Source organism: Salvelinus sp. IW2-2015, linkage group LG23 (genome assembly GCF_002910315.2).
Source record: "Salvelinus sp. IW2-2015 linkage group LG23, ASM291031v2, whole genome shotgun sequence".
In the NCBI taxonomy this organism is placed as follows: domain Eukaryota; kingdom Metazoa; phylum Chordata; class Actinopteri; order Salmoniformes; family Salmonidae; genus Salvelinus; species Salvelinus sp. IW2-2015.
In genome coordinates, this window is record NC_036863.1 from 49,510,839 (window position 1) to 49,530,955 (window position 20,117).

The 20,117-nt window shown below is 43.6% G+C and overlaps 1 protein-coding gene across 4 annotated transcripts in view; it reads left to right on the forward strand.

Moving 5' to 3' along the window:
* The window catches only part of taf6 (TAF6 RNA polymerase II, TATA box binding protein (TBP)-associated factor), a 70,376-nt gene that overhangs the window by 13,841 nt on the left and 36,418 nt on the right, over positions 1-20,117 (forward strand). For all 4 annotated transcript variants that reach the window (XR_011474003.1, XM_023968340.2, XM_023968343.2 and 1 more), the window contains 7 exons: positions 412-572; positions 789-875; positions 2,709-2,862; positions 3,111-3,167; positions 4,831-4,947; positions 7,806-7,927; positions 13,741-13,818. Coding sequence is in view for 3 of the 4 variants with exons in the window: in XM_023968340.2 (XP_023824108.1) it covers positions 417-572; positions 789-875; positions 2,709-2,862; positions 3,111-3,167; positions 4,831-4,947; positions 7,806-7,927; positions 13,741-13,818 (771 nt within the window). In the remaining variant the exon portion in view is untranslated. The remainder of the gene's footprint in view (positions 1-411; positions 573-788; positions 876-2,708; positions 2,863-3,110; positions 3,168-4,830; positions 4,948-7,805; positions 7,928-13,740; positions 13,819-20,117) is intronic.

Below are 20,117 nucleotides of genomic sequence, written 5' to 3' on the forward strand. Positions count from 1 at the left end.
GTCCACTGGGGTCGTCTTGGGCGTGATTTTGTATMCCCATAGCTGTGTTGAACCGAGTTGATCGACTAAAAGGGAACATACAGATGACTATAACTACTGTTTACTGAAGGAGGGAAACAACGTACAACACCTGTTCGGCCCGCACCGCCCAGTTCTGGACTCGGTGAAGCTCGGTACTGAATTGAAGGAATTCATCCGGGCTTCGGGTTATCACCTGTGGAAGGCGGCCTTATCAGGCGTGATTCTAATTGTCTTCAGTAGAAGGCGCAATCATGCAAACTCCCCATAACTGTGTTTTACCTCGTTTCCTTTCTTCAGGAAACAGTAGTTATAGTCATAAGTAACTGTACGTTTTCTTTCAGCTTGACATGCCTCCTCGTTGACCTCTGCGCTATCTCTCTTATCCAACAGCCACCATGGCTGAGGAGCGGAGGCCGAAGCAGTGCACTGTGGTTCTGCCCACGGAGTCAATGAAGGCCATGGCAGAGTCCATAGGAGTGGGGCAGCTACAGGAGGAGAGCTGTGCCGCCCTGAGCGATGAGGTCAGCTACAGAATAAAGGAGATCGCCCAGGTAAGAACAGGGCCGTGATCCGTAGGGCACACAGTAGCAAAATGATTTGCAACAGAGAATGATAAACGGTGATCTTATTGGACGACTCATTCTGACATGTCGCACCTCAGTTCATATCAATACCAATGAACACAGGGTAATTGTGTTATGAAATGTGCTCAAATGTGCTCATCCTTTGCTCATATCTTCTGTTTTCCCCCTCCCTTTGTCTTCCAGGACGCGTTGAAGTTTATGCACCACGGAAAGAGATGTAAACTGACGACCAGCGACATAGATCACGCTCTTAAACTGAAGAATGTAGAGGTGAGGGGGACTATACTACGCCATCATGGAGAAATGGTTCTTTCTTTGGAGAACTTTTTGCAGGACCTCAATGAAGTACAGTATATAGGCTATATTGAAAGGAGCATTTCAGGTTTAATTTGCATAAGCAGACTTGTCAATTTAATGATATCAATCAATTGGTGGTATACTGTGCCTTTGGAAAACATTCAGACCCCCTTGACTTTTTCCACATTTTGTTACGTTACAGCCTTATTCTAAAATGGATAAAATGGTCAGCAATCTACACACAATACCCCATAATGCGAAAACAGTTTTTTAAACGTTTTTGCAAAAACAACAGATAACATATTTACATCAGTATTCAGACACTTTGCTCTGAGACACGTAATTGAGGTCAAGTGCATCTTGTTTCCATTGATCATCCTTGAGCTGTTTATACAACTTGATTGTAGTCCCCCTGTGGCAAATTCAATTGATTGGACATGATTTGGAAAGGCACACACCTGTCTATATAAGGTCCCACAGTTGACAGTGTATGTCAAAGCAAAAACCAAGCCATGAGGTCGAAGGAATTGTCTGTAGAGCTCCGAGACAGGATTGTGTCGAAGCACAGATCTGGGTCCCCAAGAACACAGTGGCCTCCATCATTCTTAAATGGAAAAAGTTTGGAACCACCAAGACTCTTCCTAGAGCTGGCTGCCCGGCCAAACTGAGCAATCTGAGGAAAAGGGCCTTGGTCAGCGATTGTCACTTTGACAGAGCTCTAGAGTGTCTCTGTGGAGATGGGACAATCTTCTAGAAGGACAACCATCTCTGCAGCACTCCACCAATCAGGCCTTTATGGTAGAGTGGCCAGACGGAAGCCACTCCTCAGTAAAAGGCACATGACAGCCCACTTGGAGTTTGCCAAAAGGCATTAAAGACCCTCAGACCATGAGAAACAAGATTCTTTAGTCTGATGAAACCAAGATTGAACTTTTTGGCCTGAATGCCAAGTGTCACGTCTGGGGGGAACCCGGCACCATCCCTTCAGTGAAGCATGGTGGTGGCAGCATCATGCTGTGGAGATGTTTTTCAGGGACTGGGAGATTAGTCAGGATCAAGGCAAAGATGAACGGAGCAAAGTACAGAGAGATCCTTGATGAAAACCTGCTCCAGAGCGCTCAGGACCTCAGACTGGGGTGAAGGTTCGCCTTCCAACAGGACAATGACCTTAAGCACACAGCCAAGACAACGCAGGAGTGGCTTCGGGACAAGTCTCTGAATATCTTTGAGTGGCCCAGCCAGAGCCCGGACTTGAACCCGATCGAACATCTCTGGAGAGACCTGAAAATACCTGTGCAGCATCGCTCCCCATCCAACCTGACAGAGCTTGATAGGATCTGCAGAGAAGAATGGATGAAAATCCCCAAATACATGTGTGCCAAGCTTGTAGCATCCTACCCAAGAAGACTCAAGGCTGTAATTGCTGCCAAAGGTGCTTCAACAAAGTACTGAGTAAAGAGTTTGAATTCTTACGTAAATGTGATATTTCATATATATATTTTTTTTTTATACATTTGCTTACATTTCTAAAAACCTGTTTTTGCTTTGTCATTATGGGGTATTGTGTGTCGATTGAGGGGAGGGGAAACGATTAAATACATTTTAGAATACATTTTTAACCTAACAAAATGTGGAAAAAGTCAAGGGGTCTGAATACTTTCCGAAGGCATTGTAGTTATTGATGGAAGTCACTACACTGGTCCCTGCACCATTTCAGTTTGTCTGTATCTATACAGCCATCACAATATTAGTCATCCCAGTGCTTGGGTTCATAGCGGCCGCCTCTCTGTCCTCTCTCCTCCACAGCCTCTCTATGGCTTCCAGTCGCAGGAATTCATCCCGTTCCGCTTCGCCAGTGGAGGAGGGAGAGAGCTTCACTTCTACGAGGAGAATGAGGTGGACCTCAGTGACATCATCAACACACCCCTCCCTAGAGTCCCCCTTGACGTTTCTCTCAAAGGTATTATTATTGTGTTTTTTGGGGGGGGGGTTATAAAAACGCAACTAATATAGATATATATAGAGAGAGATTTATATATATATATCTCTATCTTAAACTATTTCAAAGGTATACCTTTACTGATGTTGATTGCATTGAGTAAGAAGATTCACGTGTACTGTGTTATCTACACGTCCTATGACAGTTTTTGATTTTGTTGATCATACAAGCTCTTGTAACTCTCCTCTCTCTTGTTTTCTGTTCCTCAGCTCACTGGTTAAGTATTGAAGGTGTCCAGCCTGCTATACCAGAGAACCCACCCCCAGGTGAGACGTCTGTTTGTCTGTCTGTGTTTGTCTATGTCCGTCTTTCTCTATCATCTACTTGAGAAAAGCAGCATCATTCTTCAAACAACCACATTTGCAGTATGTGTATATTTACACTATGTATACAGTGCCTTCGGAAAGTATTCAGACCCCTTGACTTTTTCCACATTTTGTTAAGGTACAGCCTTATTCTAAAATGGATTAAATAATAAATAAAAAATTCCTCGGCAATCTACACACAATATTCCATAATGAAAAGTGAAAACAGTCCCCCCCCCCCCGCAAATGTATTACCAATAAAAAACAGATACCTTATTTACATAAGTATTCAGACCCATTTGAAATTGAACTCAGGTGCATCCTGTTTTCATTGATCATCCTTGAGATGTTTCTACAACTTGATTGGAGTTCACCTGTAGTACATTCAATGGATTGGACATGATTTGGAAAGGGACACACCTGTCCCACAGTTGACAGTGCATGTCAGAGCAAAAACCAGGCCATGAGGTCGAAGGAATTGTCTGTAGAGCTCCGAGACCGGATTGTGTCGAAGCACAGATCTGGGGAAGGGTACCAAAAAATGTCTTCAGCATTGAAGGTCCCCAAGAACACAGTGGTCTCCATCATTCTTAAATGGAAAAAGTTTGGAACCACCAAGACTCTTGCTAGAGCTGGCTGCCCGTCCTAACTGAGCAATCGGGGGAGAAGGGCCTTGTTCAGGGAGGTGACCAAGAACCCGATGGTCACTCTGACAGAGCTCTAGAGTTCCTCTGTGGAGATGGGAGAACCTTCCAGAAGAACAACCATCTCTGCAGCACTCCACCAATCAGGTCTTTATGGTAGTTTGGCAAGACGGAAGCCACTCCTCAGTAAAAGGTACATGACAGCCCGCTTGGAGTTTGCCAAAAGGCACCTAAAGGACTCAGACCATGCGAAACAATATTCTCTGGTCTGATGAAACCAAGATTTAACTTTTTGGCCTGAATGCCAAGTGTCACGTCTGGGGGAAACCTTGCACCATCCCTACGGGGAAGCATGATGGTGGCAGCATCATGCTGTGGAGATGTTTTTCAGGGACTGGGAGACTAGTCAGGATCAAGGCAAAGATGAACGGAGCAAAGTACAGAGAGATCCTTGATGAAAACCTGCTCCAGAGCACTCAGGACCTCAGACTGGGGCGAAGGTTCACTTTCCAACAGGACAACGACCCTAAGCACACAGCCAAGACAACACAGGAATGGCTGAATGTTCTTGAGTGGCCCAGCCAGAACCCGGACTTGAACTCGATCGAACATCTCTGGAGAGACCTGAAAATAGCTGTGCAGCGACGCTCCCCATCCAACCGAACAGAGCTTGAGAGGATCTGCAGAGAATAATGGGAAAGAATCCCCAAATACCGGTGTGCCAAGCTTGTAGCGTCATACCCAAGAAGACTCGAGGCTGTAATCGCTGCCAAAGGTGCTTAAACAAAGGACCGAGTAAAGAGTCTGAATACTTTGTCATTATGGGGTATTGTGTTTAGATTGATGAGGGAAAAAAAACTATTTAATCAATTTTAGAATAAGGCTGTAACGTAACAAAATATGGAAAAAGTGAAGGGGTCTGAATGCTTTCCGAATGCACTGTATACCATCACCCTTCTGTCCCCTTCTCTTTCCCTCAGCCCCCAAAGAGCAGCAGAAGACTGAATCTACAGAGCCTCTCAAAGCGGTCAAGCCTGGTCAGGAGGAGGAGGGCTCCATCCAGAAGGGCCAGGGAGCTACATCTGCAGAGGCTAAAGGTCAGTGTATTCTGTTTGTAATGTCTACTGTCTCTATCCGTCTGTCTGTGTGTCGGTACTGTATGCCATCTTAAAATTATACGTTGGATTATTGTTGGATTATTTGCTCTAAAATATTAAATAGAGATTTTTTTAATTTTATGTGTGGGACAAAACAAACCATGTCAATGACATTCAAGATATTCTTCAGTATTTAAACGCGTTCTTCAAGTGGCAATCAGCATTTTAAACAATAACAAAGTGTGCTCCCTGTTATGGTTAGGTGACGTCAACCTTTGTCCTATCGTGATTATGTACTCATAAAGCATTGTGATATATACGATGGTATCGCCCCCTATTGGCCAACCTCAAACATAAAAATAATAATACAAAAACACAGTTGGGCTGAAACCACCTATATAGTACGAAATTGTATGCTACATCTGGACGAATCATGATGAAAGATAATGTTGTTGAAAGCTAGCCAGAGGCTAAGTACAGACAAATCTTTTCTCATATTCCTTTCTGGTGGGGCTTCATTATAGAAGTGTGTGTGTGTGTGTGTGGCGCAACTGATGAGGAACGGGCTGTCTTACCGTAAGTGGATTCATTTATAAATCATGGACTGGATAGAAGCAAAGTCTACCGTCTTCAGAACTGGATAATAATTGCTTTGTCTCATCCTACTCTCTTAATAGGCTGTTTGTTCTCTCTCCCATAAAGCTGTGATTGAGAATAGCCTATAGACTTCGACTTTCATTCTCGTTCTTTTTGAAAGYGGCAACTTTAGGGCAACCGTATTAGAATWTTTGGGAAATAGGCTACTATTCACAACTTAAATTTGTCTTAAAGCTTGTATGATAGACCTAGTAGGAGGATAGGTTATTGGCCATTTGGTTTTCAACCTCAAATGGAGAGATTTGTCCGCCTCGCACAGATCATACATTTTTTTATAAGCTTAAACTAGATTGTTCTGTACGCCATTGGTCCCCTGGCGTACAGAACGCCATTGGTCCCCTACGCCATATTAGTCCCCTGGCTACCTTACGTTTTTAGGCTATTCAAACAACTTTTTGAGATGGACTCCAGCCACCCTTGTCATAGACTGTTCTCTCTGCTACCGCACGGCAAGCGGTACCGGAGCGCCAAGTCTAGGTCCAAAAGACTTCTTAACAGCTTCTACCCCCAAGCCATAAGACTCCTGAACAGCTAATCAAATGGCTACCCAGACTATTTGCATTGCCCCCCCCACCCCATATTCTACGCTGCTACTCTCTGTTTATTATCTATGCATAGTCACTAACTCTACCTACATGTACATATTACTTAAGTAAGCATTTCACTGTAAGGTCTACCTACACCTGTTGTATTTGGCGCAAGTGWCAAATGAAATTTGATTTGATATGGATGCATGACCATCTAAGATATCAACATTTTAACCATGTTTTGAGGCTATTATACAGTGTTTTATTTTTTACATTTACTTTGGCGTAAAACAAGCTTATATGTTGGGTTGTTATAGGCTTTGGTTTTTACATTTGTTTTGAGATTGGACTTTAGCACGTATAGCTTGTTAGCACAAAGGGCGCACCAATAGTCAGTATGCGTTACATCTGTGCTGTTTGCCATCTCGTTAGTGGGAAGGTATTTCACCTGTGCTGTCCCAGGTGCTATTTAAGAGTGGCTGGCCAAGTGCTCCAGTGGTTTTAATAGATGCAGAGGGTTAATACCTTTAGTTGGCTCTCCCTATTTTGATTTCTAGACCAACAATCCTTGAACTGATTTCCCCGATTTCATTTTGCTCCACCTTTTTGGTTTGCTTCCTGGTGTAGGTTTTTCTTTTGTTTGCCTCTTCTTGGGCAAATTTAGTGTGCGCTCATGGTGAGTGTCTTAAGTTGCTGTTGCTAGTCAACTTTCAGTGGACACTGAAAGTTGACTAGCACTGAATTTTTCAGTACATATGTGGCAATTATTTATTTCAGAAGGAGCCAGCAAAACTAGTGCACTCTATATGTGCTCTGGGTCATTAGACACCATTAGACATGAACCTGTCTGGGGGTTGGACACGACTGGTTATTCCTGTAACTGTGTTATGGCCTACTATGTACTGTTGCTGTGGTTACACATCTTGGGTCTTTTCCAGAACAAGGGTGTCCCTTTCAGAGGAGTTAGCAGGATGACATGTATGGTTATTCCTGTAGAGTGCCAAGGTCTGTTACTATGGTCCTACATGCATGAACCTGGCTTAAGGCGAGTGCAGGTCTATTTGTGTCTTTCTGTGGCTCTACGGGTTCCATGTCCTAATATGGAGGCAATATTATAACGGTGGCTAAATGACAGAGGTGATGAGCCATTAAGAGGAGTTACTATGAGTGTGACATAAGGAGGACAAATGTATAAGTAGTCTGTGCCAAGACTGGAAGGCAGTTGTATTCATGAACCAGCTCGGCTTTTGTTATGAAGTAATGAAAAGTCTATTTGAACTCACAGGCTCCGGTATTTGTGAAATATGATTGACCAAATATTTCCACGACAACACTGCCATGAGTGTCTTTCAGAACCCCTCCTAATACCCCACCTGTTTTGGATGTTGGTCAGTGACTCTTTGTTAGTTCCCCTTTCTGTTTGAGCGACTTGGGTTTCTTGTTGGGGAACGTAACAGGGTTCTGATGGGGTACAACAGTTGAACTAAGCTCATGAGGCATTTCTAAGTTATATTCTTCAAGAATCAATGGGTACATATCATTAACTTATAAGTCCAACAATTGATGTAGCAGCTGCAGATAGCCCCATTTTAAGGAAAAGCAATTCCTAATTAATAAACGTTTGTTTGCATCTCTCTCTCTTTCCCTGTGTGTTTTTTTACGCCCCGTTCCCAGGTAAGAAGGATGGTCTGATGAGGATGAAGCCCCGCAGTACTCACGAGCTCTCAGTGGAACAGCAGCTCTACTACAAGGAGATCACGGAGGCCTGCGTCGGGTCCTGTGAGGCCAAGAGAGCTGTGAGTCAACTGTTTATCGAGTGTGCATTTGTGTGTGTGTGTATGTGCGCGTGCATGTAAGAAAGAGTTGTGTGTGTGTATATGTGTCTCCTCCAAAATGATTGGCACACTTGATAAAGATGAGCAAAAGACTGTGAAATAAACAATACAAATAGAATAGCTACACCACATGGCTTAATTAGTGGATTTGGCTATTTCAGACACACTTGTTGCTGACAGGTGTATAAAATTGAGCACACAGCCATTGCAATCTCCATAGGAAAACATTGGCAGTAGAATGGCCCATATTGAAGAGCTCGGTCACTTTCAACGTGCCACATTCATAGGACGCCACCTTTCCAACAAGTCAATTGGTCAAATTTCTGCCCTGCTAGAGGTTCCCTGGTCAACTGTAAGTGCTGTTATTGTGAAGTGGACAGGTCTAGGAGCAACAACGGCTCAGCCGCGAATTGGTAGGCCACACAAGCTCACAGAACTGGACTGCCAAGTGCTGAAGCGAGTAGCGTGTAAATATTCTGTCCTCGGTTGCAACACTCACTACAGAGTTCCAAACTACCTCTGGAAGCAACTTCAGCGCAAGAACTGTTCGTCAGGAGCTTCATGAAATGGGTTTCCATGGCCGAGCAGCCGCACACAAGCCTAAGATCACCATGCGCAATGCCAAGCGTCGGCTGACGCCATTGGACTCTGGAGCAGTGGAAACACTTTCTCTGGAATGATGAATCATGCTTTACCATCTGGCAGTCCGACGGATGAATCTGGGATTGGCGGATGCCCGGAGAACGCTACCTGCCCAAATGCATAGTGCCAACTGTAAAGTTTGGTGTAGGAGGAATAATGGTCCGGGGCTATTTTTCATGGTTCGGGCTAGGCCCCTTAGTTCCAGTGAAGGTAAATCTTAACACTACAGCATACAATAACATTCTAGACGATTCTGTGCTTCCAACTTTGTGGCAACAGTTTAGGGAAGGATCTTTCCAGTTTCAGCATGACAATGCCCCCGTGCACGAAGCGAGGTCCATGCAGAAATKATTTGTCGAAATTGATGTGGAAGAACTTGACTGGCCCTGACCTCAACTCCATCGAACACCTTTGGAATGAATTGGAACGCGGACTGTGAGCCAGGCCTAATCGCCCAACATCTGTGCCCAACCTCACTTATGCTCTTGTGGCTGAATGGAAGCAAGTCCCCGCAGTGTCAGAATGAAAAAAAACAAAAGCAATGTATTTGGTTCAAAGTGCCTCCACTCTTCTGAGAAGGCTTTCCACTACATGTTTCAACATCCAGAAGAGTGGAGGCTGTTATAGCAGCAAAGGGGGGACCAACTCCATTTTAATGCCCATGCTTTTGGAATGAGATGTTTGAGCACCCATGTTGGACTGTGTCTACATACTTTTGGGCATGCAGTGTACCTCTCCCCATCTTCACAACTTTGCAATACAGTCTGCTACCATTTTCAATAGTCTCCCATCTAGGTTTTCTATACCTGGTGGCTTATCATTATTGATGGATAACAACCGTTTTTCCGCTTCTTCCACACAAACTAGACCAAATTCAAAACGGCAATCCTTCTCTTTCATTAGTAGATCTTCAGTCCAAAAATATCATGGTTCACCATTCAAATCAAGTCAAAATCTAATTTTATTTGTCACATACACATGGTTAGCAGATGTTAATGCGAGTGTAGCGAAATGCTTGTGCTTCTAGTTCCGACCATGCAGTAACATCTAACAAGTAATCTAACAATTTCACAACAACTGCCTTATACACACAAGTGTAAAGGAATGAATAACAATATGTACATATAAATATATGGATGAGTGATGGCCGAACTGAATAGGCAAGATGCAGCAGATGGTATAGAGTACAGTATATACATATGAGATGAGTAATGTAGGTTATGTAAACATTATATAAAGTGGCATTGTTTAAAGTGACTACTGATACATTTATTACATCCAATTTTTTATTATTAAAGTGGCTAGAGTTGAGTCAGTATGTTGGCAGCAGCCACTCAATGTTAGTGATGGCTGTTTAACAGTCTGATGGCCTTGAGATAGAAGCTGTTTTTCAGTCTCTCGGTCCCAGCATTGATGCACCTGTACTGACCTCGCCTTCTGGATGATACCGGGGTGAACAGGCAGTGGCTCGGGTGGTTGTTGTCCTTGATGATCTTTTTGGCCTTCCTGTGACATCGGGTGGTCACGACGCTGTTGTGTGGGAGGACTTTTTCAGTTTGTCCGTGATGTGTACGCCGAGGAACTTAACTTTCCACCTTCACTACTGTCCCGTCGATGTGGATAGGGGGCTGCTCCCTCTGCTGTTTCCTGAAGTCCACAATCATCTCCTTTGTTTTGTTGACATTGAGTGTGTGGTTATTTTCCTGACACCACACTCCGAGGGCCCTCACCTCCTCCCTGTAGGCCGTCTCGTCGTTGTTGGTAATAATTCCTACCACTGTTGTGTTGTCTGCAAACTTGATGATTGAGTTGGGGGCGTGCATAGCCACGCAGTCATGGGTGAACAAGAGAGTACAGGAGAGGGCTGAGAACGCACCCTTGTGGGGCCCCAGTGTTGAGGATCAGCGGGGTGGAGATGTTATTTCCTACCCTCACCACCTGGGGGCGGCCCGTCAGGAAGTCCAGGAYCCAGTTGCACAGGGCGGRGTCGAGACCCAGGGTCAGAGTTTGGAGGGTACTATGGTGTTAAATGCTGAGCTGTAGTCGATGAACAGCATTCTTACATAGGTATTCCTCTTGTCCAGATGGGTTAGGGCAGTGTGATTGCGATTGCGTCGTCTGTGGACCTATTGGAGTGGGTCTAGGGTGTCAGGTAGGGTGGAGGTGATATGGTCATTGACTAGTCTCTCAAAGCACTTCATGATGGCGGAAGTGAGTGCTACGGAGCGGTAGTCGTTTAGCTCAGTTACCTTAGCTTTCTTGGGAACAGGAACAATGGTGGCCCTCTTGAAGCATGTGGTAACAGCATACTGGGATAAGGATTGATTGAATATGTCCGTAAACACACCAGCCAGCTGGTCTGCACATGCTCTGAGGACGCGGCTAAGGATGCCGTCTGGGCCGGCAGCCTTGTGAGCGTTAATCACGTTTAAATGATTTACTCACGTTCGCTGCAGTGAAGGAGAGCCCGCAGGTTTTGGTAGCGGGCGGTGTCGGTGGCACTGTATTGTCCTCAAAGCGAGCAAAGAAGTTGTTTAGTTTGTCTGGGAGCAAGACATCTTGGTCCGCGACAGGGCTGGTTTTCTTTTTGTGGTCCGTGATTGACTGTAGACCCTGCCACATACCTCTCGTGTCTGAGCCGTTGAATTGCGACTCTACTTTGTCTCTATACTGACGCTTAGCTTGTTTGATTGCCTTGCGGAGGGAATAGCTACACTGTTTGTATTCGGTCATGTTTCCGTTCGCCTTGCCCTGATTAAAAGCAGTGATTCGCGCTTTCAGTGCACGAATGCTGCCATCAATCCACGGTTTCTGGTTGGGGAAGGTTTTAAAAGTCGCTCTTCTAGCCATGGTAGCCTAAATAATGGTCAACTGGGCATTTGTATGTCCCTAAGCATGATAGGATGTTACTTGCTTAACCACACCTGTGTGGAATCTAGAGGTCGACCGATTAATCGGAATGGCCGATTAATTAGGGCCGATTTTCAAGTTTTCATAACAATCGGAAATCTGTGTTTTTGGACACCGATTTGGCAGATTAAAAAAATATAYAATAATAATTCTCCACCTTTATTTAACTAGCCAAGTCTTATTTTCAATGACGGCCTAACTGCCTCGGTTAACTGCCTCGTTCAGGGGCAGAATGACAGATTTTTACCTTGTCAGCTCGGGGGATTCAATCTTGCAACCTTACAGTTAACTTGTCCAACGCTTTAACCACCTGATTACATTGCACTCCACGAGGAGACTGCCTGTTACGCGAATGCAGTAAGCCAAGGTAAGTTGCTAGCTAGAATTAAACTTATCTTATAAAAAAAACAATCAATCAATCATAATCACTAGTTAACTACACATGGTTGATGATATTACTAGTTTATCTAGCGTGCCCTGCGTTGCATATAATCGATGCGGTGCGTATCGTTGCTCCAATGTGTACCTAACCATAAACATCAATGCCTTTCTTAAAATCAATACACAGAAGTATATATTTTTAAACCTGCATATTTAGCTAAAAGAAATCCAGGTTAGCAGGCAATATTAACCAGGTGAAATTGTCACTTCTCTTGCGTTCATTGCACACATAGTCAGTGTATATGCAACAGTTTGGGCCGCCTAATTTGCCAGAATTTTACGTAATTATGACATAACATTGAAGGTTGTGCAATGTAACAGGAATATTTAGACTTATGGATGCCACCCGTTAGATAAAATACGGAACGGTTCCGTATTTTACTGAAAGAATAAACGTCTTGTTTTCGAGATGATARTTTCCGGATTCAACCATATTAATGACCTAAGGCTCGTATTTCTGTGTGTTATCATGTTATAACTAAGTCTATGATTTGATAGAGCAGTCTGACTGAGCGATGGTAGGCAGCAGCAGGCACGTAAGCATTCATTCAAACAGCACTTTTGTGCGTTTGCCAGCAGCTGTTTATGACTTCAAGCCTATCAACTCCCGAGATTAGGCTCGTGTAACCGATATGAAATGGCTAGCTAGTTAGCGGGGTGGTCAACATTTTCCTGTGTGTATCAAGTATAGTCCACCACCCAAAGGACATCCAGCCAACTTGACACAACTGTGAAAAGCATTGGAGTCAAAATAGGCCAGCATCGCTGTGTAATGCTTTCAACACCTTGTAGAGTCCATGCCCCGACGAATWGAGGCTGTTCTGAGGGCAAAAGGGGGTGCAACTCAGTATTAGGAAGGTGTTCCTAATGTTTTGTGCTCTGTGTCCCTCATTTGCACTAGTGTTTCATTTATTTTGGCAGTTACCTGTTATGTACACTACCGTTCAAACGTTTGGGGTCACTTAGAAATGTCCTTGTTTTTGAAATAACATCAAATTGATCAGAAATACAGTGTAGACATTGTTAATGTTGTAAATGACTATTGTAGCTGGAAATGGCAGATTTTTTATGGAATATCTACATAGGCGTACAGAGGCCCATTATCAGCAACCATCACTCCTGTGTTCCAATGGCACGTTGTGTTAGCTAATGAAAGTTTATAAGTTTAAAAGGCTAATTGATCATTAGAAAAACCTTTTGCAATTATGTTAGCACAGCTGAAAACCATTTTGCTGATTTAAAGAAGCAATAAAACTGTCCGCTTTTAGACTAGTTGAGTATCTGGAGCATCAGCATTTCTGGGTTCGATTACAGTCAAAATGGCCAGAAACCAATAACTTTCTTCTGAAACTCGTCAGTCTTTTCTTGTTCTCAGAAATGAAGGCTATTCCATGCGAGAAATTGCCAAGAAACTGAAGATCTCGTACAACGCTGTGTACTACTCCTCTTCTAGGCAGAGTTGCAAAGAGAAAGTCTTATCTCAGACTGGCCAATAAAAAGAAAAGATTAAGATGGGCAAAAGAACAGACACTGGACAGGGGAACTCTGCCTAGAAAGCCAGCATCCATGAGTCGCCTCTTCACTGTTGACGTTGAGACTGGTGTTTTGCAGGTACTATTTAATCAAGCTGCCAGTTGAGGACTTGTGAGGCGTCTGTTTCTCAAACAAGACACTCTAACCCAAACTTTTTGAACGGTAGTGTATGTGTGCGTGCGTGTGTGGTTTTCTTATTTTCGCATCACATCATCTCTCTGACCCAGTATGTCTCTCCTCTCCTTCAGGAGGCTCTACAGAGTATCGCCACAGACCCCGGGCTCTACCAGATGCTTCCCAGATTCAGCACTTTTATTTCTGAAGGGGTGAGCTGTTTTTCCTGTCAATTACTCTCACCCAGGGCTCTAAGGTGCAACCAATTTGGTCGCATATGAAACAAAGTATTTAGCTGTGCAACCAGGAGTTTTATTTTGGGAGCACTTTTGTGACTAGTACTGTGAGGAGCAAAATTCCTCTCAAGAGAATTAACATTACGGTTACACCAACTGGTAGGTTAATCACACAATTGTACAAAATGGTAAGAGAACTGGTGAAGAAAGTTACCCCTCTACATGCACATTTCTTTACCAGAATCTCTAAATGGAAATACTGGCAGATCCATAAAATGTCCTTTGACAGTAGTAGATCTAATTACATTTAGAGGATTCTAAATTCATATCTAAGGTGCTTTTATACAATTATAATGCAGGGTTTAAAAAAACTGTTTTAGAAGGTTTATGTTTACTAAGTAGTCTTGCTTGTCTCAGCAGCACGAAACGGTGCTGAAATAGTTGACCACACGCGGGTAGTCTTGCTTGTTGGGGGGGATTTTCACACGGTAGCCAGGCTATTAAACTAATTGTTGGATAACAGATCAGAACTCCTTAACACRCGTTACTGTATGTGTTTCGATTTTCTCTCGCTCTCTCTCTCACGCACTTGCTGTCTTGAMCTCTGAATGCTCGGCTATGAAAAGACAACTGACATTTGCTCCTACACTCTAAAAAGAAAAGGTTCCTGGAGTATCCTATAAGGGATCTTCAAATTGAAACTGTGGGGGAACCCCTATAAGTTCTTYGATGAACCCTTGAAAAAGGTTATTCAAAGAACCCCTTATAATGGTTCCTTGAAGAACCTTTTGGGGTTCATTTTTTTAACTCCCTGTCCACCCTCCCTTAATAATAATAACAATATTGAAAATTATTGATTTAAATAATTCATTGTTTATTTAGTGGCACCATAAATGTGAATTAATATTTACCAAACAAAACGCATTACAAAATTTCACCATTTCTGCAGACATGTCAGACCATAATAAATACAACATTTACTTTGTATAATGCTTTTCATTACAATTTCCATCAAGACTATTCCAGCTATCGACTCACTGATGGTTGAAGATGAWGGGCGATCGGCAAAGGCCATCTGGAATCTKCTGGCATCACGGAACAACATCAACATCGCTCTAATCACAGTCAGAAGACAGTTGAAGGAACTTGAGTGGACTTATGGAAAGGCTCTGTAAGACATATTTTATATAAACTCAGCAAAAAAAGAAACGTCCTCTCACTGTCAACTGAGTTTATTTTCAGCAAATTTAACATGTGTAAATATTTGTATGAACATAACAAGATTAAACAACTGAGGCATGAACTGAACAAGTTCCACAGACATGTGACTAACAGAAATTGAATAATGTGTCCCTGAACAAAGGAGGGGTCAAAATCAAAAGTAACAGTMCGTATCTGGTGTGGCCACCAGCTGCATTAAGTACTCCAATGCAGCTCCTCCTCATGGACTGCACTAGATTTGCCAGTTCTTGCTGTGAGATGTTACCCCACTCTTCCACCAAGGCACCTGCAAGTTTCCAGACATTTCTGGGGGGAATGGCCCTAGCCCTCACACTCTGATCCAACAGGTCCCAGACGAGCTCAAAGGGATTGAGATCCAGGCTCTTCGCTGGCCATGGCAGAACACTGACATTCCTGTCTTGCAGGAAATTCACTGCCACAGAACGAGCAGTATGGCATTGTCATGCGGAGGGTCATGTCAGGATGAGCCTGCAGGAAGGGTACCACATGAGGGAGGAGGATGTCTTCCCTGTAACGCACAGCGTTGAGATTGCCTGCAATGACAACAAGCTCAGTCCGATGATGCTGTGTGATACACCGCCCCAGAACATGACGGACCTCCACCTCCAAATCGATCCCGCTCCAGAGCACAGGCCTCGGGTGTAACGTTCATTCCTTCAACGATAAACGCGAATCCGACCATCACCCCTGGTGGACAAAACCGCAACTCGTCAGTGAAGAGCACTTTTTGCCAGTCCTTTCTGGTTCAGCGACGGTGGGTTTGTGCCCATAGGCGACGTTGTTGCCAGTGATGTCTGGTGAGGACCTGCCTAACAACAGGGCTACAGGCCCTCAGTCCAGCCTCTCTCAACCTATTGGGGACAGTCCGAGTACTGATGGAGGGATTGTGGGTTCCTGGTGTAACTCGGGCAGTTGTTGTTGCCATCCTGTACCTGTCCCGCAGGTGTGATGTTCGGATGTACCGATCCTGTGCAGGTGTTGTTACACGTGGTCTGCCACTGCGAGGGCGATCAGCTGTCCGTCCTGTTTCCCTGTAGCGCTGTCTTAGGCATCTCACAGTACGGACATTGCAATTTATTGCCCTGGCCACATCTACAGTCCTCATGCCTCCTTGCAGCATGCCTAAGGCATGTTCACGCAGATGAGCAGGGACCCTGGGCTTCTTTCTTTTGGTGTTTTTCAGAGTCAGTAGAAAGGCCTCTTTAGTGTCCTAAGTTTTCATAACTGTGACCTTAATTGCCTACCGTCTGTAAGCTGTTAGTGTCTTAACGACCGTTCCACAGGTGCATGTCATTAATTGTTTATGGTTCATTGGACAAGGATGGGAACCAGTGTTTAAACCCTTTACAATGAAGATCTGTGAAGTTATTTGGATTTTTACAAATGATCTTTGAAAGACAGGATCCTGAAAAGGGGACGTTTCTTTTTTTGCTGCGTTTATATATTTATTTATTATTTAACCTTTATTTAACTAGGCAAGTCAGTTAAGAACAAATTCTTATTTACAACATAAAGATGTTGATGAAGAAGCAACATTTGCCTCGGGATCCATCTCTGTTCAGTTTCAAGTCCTTTGGTGGTTACAGTCCTAACACACTGCCGCCCGTGTTTGCATTGCAAATGAGGGCATAAACTGGGTCAAGACGCCAGCAGAATAAGAAGACCTTTATGTAGTAAAATAAATAAAAAGACCTACAGTATATCTAAAACATATATTTTTCATCTCTTCATGTAGGTCTCCTGATTTAAGCCCAATCGAACTTGTTTGGCATCAACTGAAAACATAACTCCGTAATGATACAATTCTCCCMCTACCCTCCTTGGCAAGAGTCTTTTGTCCTGCTAATAGCCCATTATGGGTGGATGGATTATTTATTTMTTTATTCTCKGACTGGAAACGTTGTTTGCAGAGTTMACGATCTCATTTTCAAGTCCTTGTTTAAAAAATAACTATCTTTTTGAGATTATTTCGTTTTCCAAAAAAACWAAAGTGAGAGGTTGTAATCTGAATAAAGGGATGAAGGCCATTCTTGAACATGGGGTGAGACAATAGRCCCTTTTTAATTTTGGCTGGCTTGCCATTCCAAATCAAATTGAATATTTTTTCCTCATATCTTTTAAACAGGTCGCTCTCCACCTGACTCTCCACCAATGCCGCCTGGCAATCAACCAAAAACACAGCATCTACAGTGGTATTCCATTTCCAACAACTGAGGCATGAACTGAACAAGTTCCACAGACATGTGACTAACAGAAATTGATAATGTGTCCCTGAACAAAGGAGGGTCAAAATCAAAAGTAACAGTACGTATCTGGTGTGCCACCAGCTGCATTAAGTACTCCAATGCAGCTCCTCCTCATGGACTGACTAGATTTGCCAGTTCTTGCTGTGAGATGGTACCCCACTCTTCCACCAAGGCACCTGCAAGTTTCCAGACATTTCTGGGGGGAATGGCCCTAGCCCTCACACTCTGATCCAACAGGTCCCAGACGAGCTCAAAGGGATTGAGATCCAGGCTCCTCTCTGGCCATGGCAGAACACTGACATTCCTGTCTTGCAGGAAACATGCACAGAACGAGCAGTATGGCATTGTCATGCTGGAGGGTCATGTCAGGATGAGCCTGCAGGAAGGGTACCACATGAGGGAGGAGGATGCTTCCCTGTAACGCACAGCGTTGAGATTGCCTGCAATGACAACAAGCTCAGTCCGATGATGCTGTGATACACCGCCCAGAAACATGACGGACCTCCACCTCCAAATCGATCCCGCTCCAGAGCACAGGCCTCGGTGTAACGTTCATTCCTTCAACGATAAACGCGAATCCGACCATCACCCCTGGTGAGACAAAACCGCAACTCGTCAGTGAAGAGCACTTTTGCCATCCTTTCTGGTTCAGCGACGGTGGTTTGTGCCCAAGGCGACGTGTTGGCCAGTGATGTCTGGTGAGGACCTGCCTAACAACAGGCTACAGGCCCTCAGTCCGCCTCTCTCAACCTATTGGGGACAGTCCGAGTACTGATGGATTGTGGGTTCCTGGTGTAACTCGGGCAGTTTGTGTTGCCATCCTGTACCTGTCCCGCAGGTGTGATGTTCGGATGTACCGATCCTGTGCAGGTGTTGTTACACGTGGTCTGCCACTGCGAGGGCGATCAGCTGTCCGTCCTGTTTCCCTGTAGCGCTGTCTTAGGCATCTCACAGTACGGACATTGCAATTTATTGCCCTGGCCACATCTACAGTCCTCATGCCTCCTTGCAGCATGCCTAAGGCATGTTCACGCAGATGAGCAGGGACCCTGGGCTTCTTTCTTTTGGTGTTTTTCAGAGTCAGTAGGAAAGGCCTCTTTATGTCCAAGTTTTCATAACTGTGACCTTAATTGCCTACCGTCTGTAAGCTGTTAGTGTCTTAACGACCGTTCCACAGGTGCATGTCATTAATTGTTTATGGTTCATTGGACAAGGATGGAACCAGTGTTTAAACCCTTTACAATGAAGTTATTTGGATTTTTACAAATGATCTTTGAAAGACAGGATCCGAAAAGGGACGTTTCTTTTTTTGCTGCGTTTATATATTTATTTATTATTTAACCTTTATTTAACTAGGCAAGTCAGTTAAGAACAAATTCTATTACAACATAAAGATGTTGATGAAGAAGCAACATTTGCCTCGGGATCCATCTCTGTTCAGTTTCAAGTCCTTTGGTGGTTACAGTCCTAACACACTGCCGCCCGTGTTGCATTGCAAATGAGGGCATAAACTGGGTCAAGACGCCAGCAGAATAAGAAGACCTTTATGTAGTAAAATAAATAAAAAGACCTACAGTATATCTAAAACATATATTTTTCATCTCTTCATGTAGGTCTCCTGAATTAAGCCCAATCGAACTTGTTTGGCATCAACTGAAAACATAACTCCGTAATGATACAATTCTCCCACTACCCTCCTTGGCAAGAGTCTTTTTGTCCTGCTAATAGCCCATTATGGGTGGATGGATTATTTATTTATTTATTCTCGGACTGGAAACGTTGTTTGCAGAGTTCACGATCTCATTTTCAAGTCCTTGTTTAAAAAAATAATATCTTTTTGAGATTATTTCGTTTTCCAAAAAAACAAAAGTGAGAGGTTGTAATCTGAATAAAGGATGAAGGGATTCTTGAACATGGGGTGAGACAATAGGCCCTTTTTAATTTTGGCTGGCTTGCCATTCCAAATCAAATTGAAATATTTTTTCCTCAATCTTTTAAACAGGTCGCTCTCCACCTGACTCTCCACCAATGCCGCCTGGCAATCAACCAAAAACACAGCATCTACAGTGGTATTCCATTTCCAACGAGACTATTCAAGCCATCGACCCCTGATGGTTGAAGATGATGAGCGATCGGAAAAGGCATTCTGGGATCTTTTGTATGACTAACGCCTTTAGTGAGAAGGTCTAACGCTAATATTTTAATAATTTCTGCCCTCCGAATTCATATAAATAGGCCCATGCGCATCTTCATCAGATGAACCGCAACATGTCAGCTAAAGTGATCTAATTCATGAATTCATAAAATCAGTGTGTTGCAGGACAGAGGAATAGCAATTCTTACACTATTGTTCTAAATTCAATCACCTTCTTCATCCTCATTATTCAGCTCATCGAAATTCCAATTTGAAGTCGTGCACAATTATCAGTTTCTATTTGGTTTATATCGCCCATTGAAGCAGTGACACAGGGTACCATACTAAACCACAAATGACCTCTGAATCCCGCTGCATAATCTCAATTTTTTTTGTTGAGCAACCACTGTACATTAATGTGGATGCTACCATCATTACAGATAGTCTTGAATGAGTCATGTAGAATAGTAGTGAAGACATCAAAGCTATGAAATAACACATGGAATCATGTAGTAACCAAAAAAGTGTTAAACAAATCAAAATATATTTTATATTTGAGATTCTTCAAAGTACCACCCTTTACGTTGATGACAGCTTTACACACTCTTGGCATTCTCTCAACCAGCTTCACCTGGAATGCTTTCCAGTGTTGC